Source organism: Chinchilla lanigera, unplaced genomic scaffold, assembly GCF_000276665.1.
Source record: "Chinchilla lanigera isolate Chin_1 unplaced genomic scaffold, ChiLan1.0 scaffold00031, whole genome shotgun sequence".
Lineage (NCBI taxonomy): Eukaryota > Metazoa > Chordata > Mammalia > Rodentia > Chinchillidae > Chinchilla > Chinchilla lanigera.
In genome coordinates, this window is record NW_004955432.1 from 22609786 (window position 1) to 22625660 (window position 15875).

General features: G+C 35.4%; 1 protein-coding gene across 1 annotated transcript in view; it reads left to right on the forward strand.

The window, feature by feature from the left end:
- The window catches only part of Capza2 (capping protein (actin filament) muscle Z-line, alpha 2), a 30195-nt gene extending 14617 nt beyond the window's left edge, over positions 1-15578 (forward strand). The window contains exons 4-10 of the mRNA XM_013515922.1: positions 121-184; positions 4021-4227; positions 6061-6140; positions 8843-8921; positions 10662-10733; positions 13139-13201; positions 14012-15578. Of these exons, the coding sequence (XP_013371376.1) occupies positions 121-184; positions 4021-4227; positions 6061-6140; positions 8843-8921; positions 10662-10733; positions 13139-13201; positions 14012-14152 (706 nt within the window). The 3' untranslated portion in view covers positions 14153-15578. The remainder of the gene's footprint in view (positions 1-120; positions 185-4020; positions 4228-6060; positions 6141-8842; positions 8922-10661; positions 10734-13138; positions 13202-14011) is intronic.
- Positions 15579-15875: the final 297 nt, after the last annotated feature.

The following is a 15875-nucleotide window of genomic DNA, read 5'->3' on the forward strand; positions in this document are numbered from 1 at the left end:
GATCACTGTTAAGAGAATATTTTGGCCATGGGCAATATAGGAGGAGACTTTTAGTAAGAGATAAATTGTGATTATTTTCAAAAATTAGCAGTTTTAAGTAATGGTCTTTTTCTTTTTTAGTGCATTTGCACAGTATAACTTGGATCAGTTTACTCCAGTAAAAATTGAAGGTTATGAAGATCAGGTATGTTTCATATAAACATAGAGTCTGACTATTCTTTGTTTCTGATAATAAATTATGCAAGAACTGTGAAGTGCTGTACTTAAAGATTTAAAAATTGCTCTTTTTAACCATACCCACTTACTGGCAAAGTAATAGAAAACGTGTTGTTGAGATTATTAATACTGTTAGCAGAAGGTCCCTTTTAGACAGACATATGCATGTAATTTTTTAAAGATTTTAGAAAATAATGGCTTTAGATCTACGTTTTTACTTTTTATAGGAAAAAAAAATGAATCCTATATTAACCCATAATCTAGAATGTGTATTTGTAAGATTTTGTATCATAACTTGGTTGCTCGGGAATTCTATAGTTTTTCATGTAATTTAGCAGTTAGTAATTACTAAATCTTTTCTTTCCAAAATCAATTAAAGTTGGTAAGCTTAGAAAATCCACAACAAAAAAAAAAAAGAAAAAAAAAAAAGAAAATCCACAACAGGTCACTAGCTTTTTTAGTTTAGAGTTACTAATAATTGAATGGTGATTGTAGGAATTCATATTATGCTTACGTGAAGTACAATTCGTATAAAACTATATGAGAAGCGAACTGGTAGGGAGAGTATAAGAGAAGATGGTTAAGAGGAATATGAGGGACAACTCTTAAGTGGCTAATGACACCAGAGCTTGTGTTTGGGATTGTGCGTTGTACAATGTGTGGTCCCGTAGTTACAGGGGAAAAGGAACTAAAGGTGACTTCCAATGGAAAGGGAAACTGCATGTTACATGTAGATACGCATGTGTGTGTATACATGAAAAACTAGTGTTTCATTGTGTTCATCTTCTAAATTCATTTTATTTCTCTGGAGTTTTTTTTAATTTTTGAAAGTTTTTTGCTTTTTTGGGTTTTAGGGGTTTTTTTGGGGGGGTTACTAGTATGAACAGTGGTATATTGAATTTCTTTGTACTTCTGATCACATGACAGTGTTTTCTTGGGACAGATCCCTAAAAGAAAATTTGCTGGGTAAGAGAATGTATCTTTTTAAAATGTTGGATAGCTTCTAAAATCACTTTACAAACCTAGCATAATTTTAATTCTTAAACCTAAAAAGATAAAACCAAATAGGTAAATAGTGTGCTGATTTCACATATGAATCTTGATTTTTAAAACTGTAGGATATTAACAAATGGGATCCAAAAATATAGCAAAAGAATAATATACCAAGACTGGGCAGCAGTTTTTATAGGAACACAAGAGTTTCCATGTAAAGGCAGTGTATTGGTCGTGCATATTAACAAATCAGAGAGAAAAACCAATGTCAGTAAATAGTGAAAGGGATTTTTAAAAGCCCAGCAACCATTTCTTATGGAAAACAAAAACTCTTAAGTAAAAGTACAGACAAAAATCTAAATACAGTGTTTAACAAAAGCCAATACTAAATGTCATCAATTGCAACTGTAAAACAGTTTTAGTTAAAATGCAAAAATTAGTTATGCCTGCTTACTTTGTTATTAATCATAAATGAGGTTGTAGCAAAAAAAAAGACAAGAATGAGACGAAACTTAATGCTTAGACTGTAAGTCTCTTTGCTGATACAATTTATATAGTTAGTAATACTGAGAAACTGTATTAGTTTAGCTCCCAACTAAAAAGCTGCTAGACTTAAAAGAATTTGGTGAGCGCTGGGGAGTTAACTTAGCAACACAGCGCCTGCCTGGCAAGCACAAGGTGCTGAGTTTGATACCTGGTATCAAAAAAAAAAAAAAAGAATTTGTTGAGATGGCTTCATTTAAGGTAAGTACTATATATAACACTAATTAGCTGTCCTCTGCTGCAGCAAGTAAGTACCTAAAAATAGAAATAAGAGGGGTCAGGGTCTAGCAGGGAATTTCATTTAAAGTAATGGTAAAAATTATACATTAATTTAGGAACATATTTATCAAGAAATAGGATCATGAAGAAAACTGGTTAACTTCATTAAACATGTAAAACAAGATCAGAATAATGGAGAGGTACATTGCATCCCATTCTTAGAAGCATAGATTATTTTAAAATTAATAAATAAATGTGTTAAAACTTGAATTTAAACCCTGATCAGTTTTTTCAGTTGGTCAATATTGAGAGAAAGCTTAATGTGAAAGTAACACATGTTGAAATAACCAGGAAAATTCTAAAAAGAACAGTACAGGAGAATGGCCGTACTGCACAGGCGCAGATACTTTTATCACCAGTGGGAAGTCAGATCAGTGTGGTGTTCAGAGTAGGTAAGTCGGCAGAGCAACATGAAGAACTGGGGTTTAGTTCTGAAATATGTGGAAAGTTTTATACACACATTGGTGTAACTGATCTCCATCGAGAAGAAAGTTAGTTTGGACCTCTGCTTCACACTGTATACAGAAATGTGATGGATTAAAAGTATGTACAGACAGAAATTACAAAAAAACCTAAGTGTCTACGTGTAAGGGCAGGAAGACCATGGATAGACATTTTGCTATGTATTAAACTGCAGACTGGAACCTTAAACCAAGAACTTTTATAAAGAAATTGTAAAAAGTCCACCTCAAATAAATATGGTAGAATATTTACTCACAGAAGAACAAATGACCCATAAACCTGAAAAGATACTTACATCTGTTAGAAATGAGAGAAATGTACAGTAATTAAAATTACATCCATCAGACTAAAAAGGGAGTTAGAGTGCCTGTTGATGTTAGTGGTGTGGAGAGAAACATACTCGTGTTGTCTGTAGAGTGCAGACTGTCACAGCCAGTTTTGGAAAGCAATCCCGTTATATACTAAAAACACACAGACTTTTACCTGCTGCCTTCATCACGACTGCTGGGGACCCGCCCAGTAGAACGAGAGGCGTCCTGAGAGCACAGGGTAACGTGGCTGACGGTAACGGAGGACATACTGTGAAGTAGCTGGCAGAGGGGATTTTGAATGGCCCAGTACAGAAAGAGAGTAACGTCTGAGGTGGTGAATTTGCCAGTTGCTCTGACCTGATCATTGCACATTATGTACATTTTGAAGTACTACTGTGTCCCCCATCAGTATGTACCATTATTGTATGAAAATTTAAAAGGAGAAGCATCCGAAGGAAATTAAAACCGCAGTATATTAGACAATTTCAGACATCAGTATTTTTTTTTTTTTTTTGGTTTTTCTCCGGTACCGGGAACCGAACTCACGACCTTGCGCTTGCCAGGCAGGTGCTTTTGCCGCTGAGCTAAATCCCCAGCCCCCAACATCAGTATATTAAAATGTGTGTACTTCACCATTTTTTATTGGTGCCCTTTTCTCTTCCGTAGAGAAAACAACCTGGAAATACATTTTTAAAATAAAGTTTTGTTGCTTATTTATAAAAAATAAGAGGTTGTTAAAAATAAAAGGTAGTTTATAAAAAGCAAGATGAGCCCCTGCAGAGGTGAGCCTGCGAGCCCCATAGCGGGTTGGGGCTCACTGAAGAGCTTCCTCCCTGGCTGACACCACCTGGCTGACGTTATCTCCAGTTTCCTAATTCTGTGGAACTTGAGCCTAATATCAAAAGTGCTAAACAGCTGCTAGTGCTCAGAAGAAAATACCTGGACTCCAGCAAATTGTATAGAGAGCCCTTTTTTCCCACGGAATGGCCGGAAGTTCCAGGGTTAGAAAACCTGATCTACCTTGCACGCAGATAGCCTCACTGTCTTTATGCTCTACTCTTTCGAAGTAGTATAGTTCTACTGTGTAATTAAAACAGTTGCTTAAAGTGAAATTGTTTTACAGTTTTAAGGGAACGATTACGTGAACATATATTAGTATGCATGAGTACTTTAAATGTGTTAATCCTTTTTTCGTAAATTCATTCCATTATTTAAGGTATTGATAACAGAGCATGGTGATTTGGGAAATGGAAAGTTTTTGGATCCAAAAAACAGAATCAGTTTCAAATTTGATCACCTAAGAAAGGAAGCAACTGATCCAAGACCCTATGAAGCAGAAAATGCAATTGAATCGTGGAGAACTTCTGTAGAAACTGCGTTGCGAGCATACGTAAAAGAACATTACCCAAACGGGGTCTGCACTGTAAGTCAGTGACAGCTTTTCCTTTTCGTTTGTTATGTAAATGTGGCTGAATTACAGAATGTTTTATAACTTTAAGAGTCTTTACTATTTTTTTAAAAAACTAAATAGTATAATGGAAAATTGATTATATCTTCAATTAAATCCACACAGAAATTCTAAGACAAAGATAAAGGAAAAATGATATGATAAGATTCTTTAATCTCATGTTCATGACTCATCTCTATTTTAACTTTCAGAAAAACTTTCTACCCCTGCCTTTTAACTTACAGAAATCCTAGAAACAGTACAATTATTTGGAAGTGAGATTATGTCCTCAAGTATTTTATAGTCACATTTCTTGCGTTCTTTACATAATTCTGTCTTAGGTTTAAATTGTTTTGTGGGTGAAAAATGGTAGAAAGTAGGTGTGCTTTTTGTTTTTGAACGCTGATAAGATTGTATCCAGATAGGCTCTTCAGCATCCAGAGTTTGTGCTTTGTGAGACCACGTTATATCTGTAGTGATCTTTTCAAATGCATACAAGATCATGAAAATCCTATGCTTGAGTCTTCAGAGATTTCCTGTTGCACTTAGGACTGAGTCCGGACGTCTGAACATGGCTTACAAAGCAGGATAACTGTGGCCTTCTGCTTACCTCTCCAACCTAAAATGACCACAGATCAGTTTATACCTACTCTCCCATCATAGTGTTAAGTATCACCAGTAGCACCCCAGTTCTTTCTCAGAGGTTTCCTATGAGGACAGAAGTTTTTGTAGTCTTCTCAAGAATGATTATACAATGAAAGAAGGGACAAGAAAAAAAAAGAATAGAAGGAAAAAATAGAAGCAAAGCTTTTGTAAGTAAATAGGAGGACCGGCTCAAGTGAGGGGTGGAGAATGGGAAAAAAGGAGCAGCTGGATACACCCTGTACAAGTACAGACGCCCGTGATGAATGTTACCGTGTATATTTAAAGTGTTCCGATAAAATGAAAAGAAGAGAATAATTACACAAGTATAGAACAAAAATAGGAAACAGAGCAACATAGGGATGAGGGAGGGAGGGGGAGGAAGGGGAAGTGATAAGAGCGTGTGTTGCGTGCGCATGCCAACACCCATGGTGAATGTAGTCGTTGTGTACTGCAAACGTGAAAAAAAATAATTTTTTTCATTCTAAAAAATACAGCAACTTACCTAAAATAAACTTAGCAGTTCTTTCAGTACAGACTTACTAGTCAGGGTTATTCTGGAGGAGGGTCTCAGTCACCGGCGCGGGAGCAGCTAGGTAGCCCGCTCTCGTTCTCAGGGAGGAGCGAGGCCCAGAGTACACATGCTTTTAAAGTAGTGGGGGCGGGACGGGCATGTCGCAGTGCACTGGAGACAGTCTGCATGACCTCCCTCAGTTACGGGCACGTCTGCTTCCGAGCCCTGGGTAAGTTTGATGACCTCAGAAATGGCAGCCTCTAACACTGTAATGTGGCCAAAAATGGTAATCACAAACTGGGTTCAGTTTTTTCTTGAAGGGAAATAATTACGTTGGTATCTATATGTTTAAGTAAATTTCCTACTTACGATCCTTGTGTGTGGAGTGAAAGTAGGATATAGGTAGCATATGAATATTTCGTAGTACAATAAAGTGAATTTTACTCAGTAAATTTTACTTTATCAGTGGTCAGATGTACATACTTGAAAATGTGTTTTTCCGGTTACTGTCGTAGGGTAAGGACCTACTTGGTATCTGTTACGTACATCTTCCCAAGTGGTGTACGCTTCCCAGTATTTTACAGATGCTTAAAGGTGGGCGTTCGTGGCGCTAGGTTCTCATTCTTGGTCTTGCCTTGTTTTTCACCAACAAGGTGTACGGTAGAAAAACAGACGGACAGCAGACCATTATCGCATGCATAGAAAGCCATCAGTTCCAAGCGAAAAACTTCTGGTAAGTGGGGAAATATTGGCATTGTTCATATTCTTTATGGTTCTTTGATTTGTGATTAGGGCTGAATCTTGTGTATGGTTGAATGACATAAATGTGATATAAAACGTCAGCCTCTTAGAAGAAGAAGCTGTCCGTTCCATAATTATCTAATCACTGGTGGTAGCAATAAATCTGATGACACTGAGTGGAAAGCACATAGGAGAGCACCCAGTATTTGCGGAGTAGCAGGCCAGCAGTCAGCCCTTGTGCTCGCTGAGAGGGGTGCTCCTGAGTGATACGCACGTGGCGGGGGGGCAGTAATAGAAAAAACGATGCCTTTGTGACCTTGGGAGTGCCAAAGATGTCTGCATGGGAATTACTTTGTTTGATTGCCTAATACGAGAGAGTGACATTACAGTTGTGCCTTGTAATTTTGCATACAATTTATATTGTTACTCCTTCCAAAAGTGTAGCTCCCAAAGTATGGACTTGCCCTGTTAATCTTTAGTATTTGACAAGATTATTTCTGAGATATTGCCTGTTACAACATTCTGAGGTTCTCCGAGACTGTACAGATTCAGAATTGAATGAAATATTTACTTTTTTCTCCTCCTTTAATATGTGATTAGATCATCAGACTCTATTAGCCTTTGACTCATTAGGCAAGCAGGTGGTGGAACTGTTCAGGGTCAGTTAACAGGAATCAATATCCCAGGTGAACTAGTTTGGACTGTTGCTTAGGTTTACTCCCCTGCTTCGACGCCTCAGAAATAGATGTAGAGCTACAAGATTAATCGGGAATATTTGGAGGAGTGCATATCCAGCATCATGAATGGATAATCATTCCCATTTGTAAACATGTTTTAATAGTAAGCTACCGTATCCTAAACATTTTGGTATAATAATGTTACTTTTACTTTTTATGGGCTTAATACAAATGTAGTTTCTGTATTTTAACTCTAAAAATGTGTACCATTAACCGACCAAAATCCCAACGCAGGGAATCTTTGTATGATCAATAGTGGTATATATGAATACTGTCAAATAATTATTAATATATATGTTTAAAACTCACTACTGGCTTACCTAAATAAGAGAAATAACTTCTTTTAGAATTAAGAACCAAAAATGAATAGATCTAGATTCTTTTCCCAGCCAGGCATCTCTGAATACTCTTGGATGAGTCACTCAAAGTCAAAACATGTTACAGAGTTCTTTTTTATTTTGTAGCACAAGTGCATTGTTGTAATAGTTTTCAGTGGTTAGGTGTTAACTCTTGGAATGAGAGTATTATCACTCCACAGACTTTATGATTGGATAGAGTACAAAAAAAGGAAAGTAACTCACACAGTTTTATAGCAAAAGCCAGTGCGGTGCTCCGCGAACTCTGTCATGATTGGGGAAACGTACAGTGTTCAGAAAAGCTAAGGTATTAATGTGCATACCAAAATATTATTAATATGCAAAGAGCAAATGGGCAAAAAAGAAATGGAGTTGCTCTGAAAAGACTGTCAGAAAAATAGGGCAGAATTCACTAGTAGACAAAACTGAATAGTTTATGTATTGTTCATAACCTCTCAGTTTCCTGCCAAAGATCCATATCATATCATTTCAAGAAGAGATGCCCTTTATGCAGCAAATTAACCTTAAAATTAGAAAAGTGATATTTAAAGCCGTACCCTTTCCAGATACTAAAACCTACTCACGGGTATTACATAACATTTCCTAGCTATTTAAAAAAATTATTCGGCACTGTCATTCAGTACATACTAAATTGCTCTGATTGTATTTATGAAAGGACTTGATAGTCTACACATTTGTTCAGGTTAATCTTAAAGCAGAAGTGATTCAGTTGAAGAAGTAGCTTAATATTTTTGTCCAAGAAATACCTTAGTTTTGAATTGTATTTTAAGCTTTAATTGTAGAATTTTGAATTTATATCCATTATCTAGGTCTTTCTTATGAGTAAGGTGAAGATTAAATATGAGATGATTAAAAAATACAGTAATGTTTAAATTTTTAAAAATTACTACAATGAAAGGCACATTGCCATCAATACCCTTAACGGTAGTCGCCCCTCACCTTGAATATACTTACTATGTTGTTCTTTCCACTTTTTGAAATAGTTCTGGAAATCCTCTTTCTTATCTTTACCACTGATAAATTCACTGCATTTATCAAAAATGCAGTGAATATGGCTCCTTAGTACCATCTAATGCAGAAGCAGACTCATAAAAACATTAACAGTGTGTCCTCGTCTGTCTTATTCACCGAATCTGACCCTGTATAACTGGCTCTCTACCCAAGTCAAATTGACGACGAAAGGCACACATGGAATCAGTTCATAACCTTAAGGCAGCCGTGGCAGTATAACTAAAGACATTCATGAGTGAAGACTTCCAGAACTGCTTCAGGAAGTGGCAAAAATGAATGGGATTGTATGTTCAAAGCAAGGGAAAGTATTTGAAGGGAATTAAGTGTGTCTTTTACTGTAACAAATGTTTTCAATGTAAACACACTGTATTTTTCAATCATACCTTGTGTGTCTTATACCTGTTCTTAACTTCTTGACCTTCTTGAATATGTCAGTAGTTGAAAAATAAATGTCCAGCATCTGGTTCCTACTCTTTGCCACACTGTAGCATTACCTTTAAATCTGAAGCTTAATATTGATTCAAATTATTTTCCCTACCTTATTTACAGCTGCTGTTTTTATTTTTAAGGAATGGTCGTTGGAGGTCAGAGTGGAAGTTTACAATCACACCTTCAACCACTCAGGTGGTTGGCATCTTGAAAATTCAGGTACACAATTTTAAGAGTTTTGTTTACTGATTTCCAGATGATTTTGATCAAAGGAACAACAAGCCTAATAAATTTATGTTTTCACAGTACACCATACCATGTCTTTTCCAGATTTTAGATGATGGGAAAAAGTAGTAGTACTCTTTTAAATCTTTTAAATAACCTTCTAGTTTGTTCCCTAGTCCTCAAAAACCTGCGAGGATAGCTGACAGAATCTAAAATGCAACTAAAATTAAATGCTGCCACTTGGTGTGTACCTCATACAATTTGTTCACCCGAACATCTTCTGAGTTTGAGGTGTGCTCTTCTGTCCTTTCACCTGAGTGGAGTATAATGTGTGTGTGGAAGTATAAACACACATGTCTGTATTACTGTAGATAATCATGTATAGCGTATGTTTTAAAAATACCTCCTGTACTATTTGGCTTCTTAGATGAAACCCATTAGAATTGAATCCTTTGACTCTTAATGTAAGCTCCGATGTTTATGTAGAGAGAACATTTGATATCTAAGTACTTAGTTGAATATATATACATATTGCTAAATAAGTTGAAGGTACTAATATTTTTGTATTTTGGCTCACTTTTTCAGTATGTGTTCATCAACCGTCATGAAAGATACTGTGCTAGGAGTTGTAAAAGAATAAATACTAATCTCATACTGCAGCTCTGTCATCTGACTTCTGTATATATTCCTAGTCTTGTTCCACATTGGTTTATGTCTTGGTCCCTGCCCTTTAGAAACCAGAGAATAGAAATTAAGAGCATGGCATCTGAAGTCAGACTGTCAAGAGTTTGAATCCCAGCTCAGCTGGTTACTATTTGTGTGACATCGAAGTCATTTAAGTTTGTATGTTTTGACTTCCATTAAAAAGTGAAGTCTGGAGGGAGGGGTAGCATTTGCCTGTAATTCCAGCTCTTTGGAGACTGGCGCAGGAGAATTTACCATGAATTTGAGGCCAGCCTGAACTACATAGCTAGACCCTGTGTTCTGACCCTTGTGTGATTGTTTGAGGATTAGTTAGCAATATTAGTATTAATAAATAACTAATAATTAGTTAATAAAAGAGTGAAATGGTTAGATCGTTTAGTAATACACTGCTACCTACCAGATAATGCAGGCATGTTTGTGTGGAATTCAGGGACTGAACTTGACTGGTTTGTTACCTGTGTATTTCTCCAGCTGTTTCTCCCTTTCCCCACACCTTTATATGCAGTGCAACCACAAATACCTTTAGTTCTTTCTGATACATGCTCAAGTTCATTTAAAACCCTCTGAGGCTAAAGCGTCGCTAGTGTATTTTGCACAACCCCTGTTAGAATATGGGGTTAGGGACTGTCATTTTAAAAGCCATGTATTTCCACAATCTTATGTGGGGGCAATATTTATACTGCTAATGATTGTTGAATAAATTCGTGTCCAGGGCCAATTAAAGGTTTGGTGGAAGTGCACATAAGAAAAGCAGCATTGGGGAGGGACTTACTGTGACCTTAATTTTGTACATGTTGGGTTTTCGTACTACTAAAATGCCTGTGATGTAAAAATGTGTGCAGTGAGGCCAGTGGGGATCATGCACTTTCCTCAGTAACTGCACCAGTGTCCGGTCTGCTCACCAGACCGAGGGTGGAGAGCCTTGCTGGGACTCTAACGGACTGCAGCTCAGTAGAGAAGACTGGGCTGGAGCTGAGTGAGCGGCACCGGTGTGACTGCTGAATGTGCTTTCTGTTGTGTTCCCACTAGGTTCATTACTATGAAGACGGTAATGTTCAGCTAGTGAGTCATAAAGACATACAGGACTCCCTAACAGTGTCTGTGAGTAATTTGACAGTAAAATAAAACAACGCAGTACCTCTAAAACCACAGCAGTTCTGCAGTTTATATGTTACATGTTTCTGCTTCAGATTAAAGTGTTTTCAGATTGATTAAAGATGCAGTTCTATACCTAATTTTGTTTTTAGCATTATTGAGTTATTCACATCCCATTCAAATCATTCTTTTACGGTGTAAAATTCATTGTTTTTAGATTAACAGAGTTGTACAGTAATCCCTGCAGTCTAAATTTAGAACTTTTCCCTGTTTCTTTAAAGAAATCCGTACCTATTAGCAGTCACACATCCTCCTCCTCAGCTCTTCTCTCGGACCTCTGCCTACCCTGGGCAGCCACTTAGCTGCTTTGTGACTACGCATTTGCCTCCCCTGGACATTTCATGTAAATATGATCATAGACTGCATGGACTTTGGGCCTGGCCTTGTTTCACACGGCATTTTTCATGGGGTCTGTATTGATACGCTCTTTGTCATTGTCAAATATTTCATTGTACAAACATACATATTCAGTTATGAGGTGGACATTTCTTTCGGTTTCTACTCTTCGCTGCTATAAGCATTTACGTATTATTTTTTTTGTAAAAATAATTTTTCTTTTGAGACACATGTATAGAAGTAGACTCTTAGGAACTCCCAGGCATTTCTAGGATGTCTGCACCATTTTATGATTCCAATTTGAAGATGTACATGAGGGTTCCAGTTTTTCCACTTCCTCAAACTCGGCGTTGTTTTCTTGGTTTGTTTTTATTACAACCTTTTTAGTGAATGTAGAGTGGGGCTGTTTTCCTGGTGGAGAATGATGTTGAGCATCTTTCCATGTGCTCATTTGCTTGTATATCTTTCAGGGAATGTCTGTTCAGTTCCTTTGCCCATTTGTAATTGTTTATTTGTGAGTTATAATTGTCTTATTGTTACTGACTTGTAATTGTTGTTCATATATTCTGGATACAGTTCTGAGGTCAGATGCATGATTTGCAGATACTGCTGTCACTTCATGTTGTCTCTTGCTTCGTTGTATTATTTGTAGAACAAAACTAGTTTTGATGTGGGCTCGTGTATTTTTTCTTCTACTATTTGTACTTTTAGTGTATTAATAGAACCACTGCCTGACCCAAGATCACACAGATTTACTTCAGTGGTTTCCACTCCAAGTTGTTGCAGTTTTAACTTACATTTAGGCCTATGATTCTACACCTAACTTCTAGGCTGTCTTTTGTTTTCTTTCCTCTAGCTGTTTAGATTGTGATTTACAATTAAAGAGTTTTTGAATGTAAGAAAAATTATTTTAATTACAAAAAGTATTTAACAAGTATGTTAGACCAAATGCTGCACAAGAAGAGAAAGAAGCGTGTTTTTAAAAGTTTTTGTTAGCACTTCCACTTTTGTGCCAACTTTTACACTCCTTGCAGAATTTGCCCACGAAAGAAACTTAATGAATCTGGATTTTTATGAGACACTGTATTCCATATAGCTAGGTATCATATGTAATTATCATATAATATTATTCGCATAACAAAGGTGCTTTGGGGAGTTCCACATTAAAGAAAGGTTGAAACGTATCCAGAAATTATAAACTGTAGAGTTATAAACTGTGGCCATAAGTAGTTAAACTACACTAATACACTGGTTAGGTCTGTTTACTTTATTGTATGGGAGTTTGACTATGTCATTGTTTTCGGGAAGACAAAACCTCCATTACATGAATGAATACAAACACACATGTAAGTATTAGAGATTTTCACTTTTAACACAGTTTTGTTTTTTTTTTTTTTTTTGGTTTTTCTCCGGTACCGGCAACCGAACTCAGAACCTTGCGCTTGCCAGGCAGGCGCTTTGCCGCTGAGCTAAATCCCCAGCCCCCTTAACACAGTTTACTAAAAAGAAATACAGATTTCCATTGACTGTTAGGAAAAATGAAATAAAACCATATATCAGCATATTAAAATCTTTCTCTGAAATATTTAAATAATAGAATAAATTCACCTTAAATGTGAAAATAGATTCTTCCTATCAACAGTTTTTTTATATCATTATGGTAAACATTACTCAGTAAATATTTGACAGTAAGTGAAGATAGTCATTTAATAGAAATCTGTGTATAACTTCCTATCTATAAAGCTTGTCTTTTGGAATGATTGTTAAGTATTATAATTCAACTTTCTAATCAATGTATATTACTAAGGTTTAACTTAAATACTGAGATCACACTCATGCTGTGGAATTTTACAGTATTTGTGTCTGGTTCTCTTTGGATTTAGAATAATCTTACAGTTTTCCATATACTTGTCATAATATTCATCTGTTATTAAATTACAACATTTCATTATGTGTTTTAAAGTAATAGTAGCTTAGTTTTAAATTACTGTTTAATTTACTTTTTGTTCTTTTAGAATGAAGTACAAACAGCAAAAGAATTTATAAAGATTGTAGAAGCTGCAGAAAATGAATACCAGGTATGATTTTTCAAACATTTTTTATAATCTGTGTTCATTTTTGAGTGGCACTGAAATTTTACTTTCAGCCATAATCCTGAATTTTTTCATTGTTTTGCTAGAAAAGAAATGATCTTTTGGTTGTGTGTTTGCTATTAGTACAAGAGCAAATTTGTGAAAGTGTAGTCCAAAAAAGTGGCAAATAAACAATTTAGTTTTAAAAATACCAAGTCTTAGCTTTAGTCAACTGAAATTTCTAATTATTGGTCAAAATATGCCATACTCTTCAATAGCTGTTTTGTTTCTCATTGGAAATTTTAATTTAAGGGATGTTTCCAGAACCATTTGGATTGTATATAATCTACGTAGGTCACATGCATAGGTTTGTGCTGTGCTCTTTACATCATCAGTTTCCAAACTAACATTTTATTTTTTTTTATTTTTTTGGTTTTTCTCCGGTACCGGGAACCGAACTCACGACCTTGCGCTTGCCAGGCAGGCGCTTTTGCCGCTGAGCTAAATCCCCAGCCCTCCAAACTAACATTTTAATTTAAGCATTTAATTTGTGGATTGGATAAGTCTCCACCTCTTACATACAGTAACTTACAGTTCTGACTAAAATAGTAAAATAGATTCAAAATGAGGATGTAGACATTAAACCTAATTTACATTTCATTTAGTCATTCAAAACAGTTGCAGCTTTTAAAAGCATGTCGAGTTTTGACTACTTTAAAAGCATTGAAATCAGCTCCTTGTATGTTCTTCTAAAAGTGTTGAAAATTGTTTTGTTCCTTTCATTTGTTTTAAATTTGTAACTGCTGTTTTTTATAGACCGCCATCAGTGAGAATTATCAGACAATGTCGGACACTACTTTCAAAGCCTTACGTCGACAGTTGCCAGTTACGCGTACTAAGATTGATTGGAACAAGATCCTTAGCTACAAGATTGGCAAAGAAATGCAGAATGCATAAGATGAACATTGCATGTCTGGATCATTTTAGTAATCTTTGCATTTAAAAAAATTATTGCAAAAGTGTTCAGAACTGTCAAGCTGCCCAGTCAGACGGGCTATTGCCATGTAAAATCAGTGTAATTAATTAGTTTGGTTAGAGCACAAAGCTTAGCTAATCAACCATTCTTTACTTTGTTTGAAGAGGATTGAAAAAATGAGTACTTTAAATGTCTTTTACTTTGTTATTCCTTTCTTTGTTACAATGAAGAACTGATTCCTCTAGTTTATGGTTAAAATTTTTGAAGTATTACAAAAACATTTTACTTAGTAGAACCCTAAAATTGTTGTCTTTTGGCTTATGAAATGGGAAACTTTTGATATTAGCCCAATTCTTTTTAAAGGGGTCAATAATAGACATTCTAGTTTAAGGTGGTTGATGGACTTAGCCATTATATGCTGCTAAAGAAATTGTCTACCTTTTCTCCCTCACCTCTTCACTTATGTAAGATTGAGATTAGAAAGAAACATTTTCTATACCAGTTATGTTTAAACCTTTCAGTAAGGTTATTTAGCTAGCTTGGTGTTGAACTAAATTTTTTTTTAAACAAGGCCAAGGTCTGTTGCTGTTTTGAGATTCTGAAATTAAATGAAAATACTTATAAATGCATTTAATGCTTTTTTCTTGTGACAGTTACGCAAATTAGCTTGAATTCCATATGTTCCTGAGTTATTTTTATCATAAAGCCACAAATATAGTATAACAAGGCAAATTGTAATATATGTAATCCTGAACTCATGACCATGTCTCAGTTTATTTTTTTTCCTTGGATTGAAATGTACTGAAAATCATTGTGACATTAAAATGCAAACTTTCCTATTTACTTGAGTAGAAAAATCACTTAACAGTGAGTCATATACTATTTTAAAATACTTTGGATATTGTAATTCTTAACTGGTTGTAAGTTAGGAAAGCTGGGAGTACCTATGGTGTGTAGCAGTCTTGAGTCTTTTCCATCTTCCTATGCATCATGAGCATGTCTGTAATATTTTTAAAAATACACTGATACTACAGGAGTTTCAAACCTGTGGTGAATACTAGTATTTACTATCAGGAGGTGGGTGGATTTATGGTTTCATTCAACAGAATTTTGTTTCTTATCCTTGAGTGAAATCCATTCATCACATACTCCAGACATCTGGCCCTGGAAATTTTTTTAAAACACTTTTATTATGAACAATAAAATATTTCATTAGCTTGAATTGTATAAATTTTTAAAAATTCAATGAAAGCATGTTTAATTTCTTTTTAAAAATCACTGTTGGACTTTAAAACCATTGAGAATATAATCTGAAATTATGACACCTTTGGCTAAATCATTTTCTCTTTAGTTTTACAAGTTGTGTGTATTGAGATTCCTAAGGAAAATGAATTGATACATGAATTATCTGTTCACTTTTTAAGAGACTTATTTAAAAGTTTGATGATTCTGAGCTAAATATTGGATGTCTGCATTAGTTGTGTCATGGGTTTATATTCCGTTGCAAAAAGGGGAATTCCTTGGCTTGGTTTTATAACTTAGAATACTTGCTTGAAGATGTATGCAAATGTTTTTAAAATTTGCATGTTACTTGTCAAAATGTAGAACTCAGGCCAACATGACTGTACAATAGACTAGTCTTTAGTCTTTTTTCAGTGTATGAGTAACATTTTATTAAAGAAAAAGATGAGACCCCGAAGTATC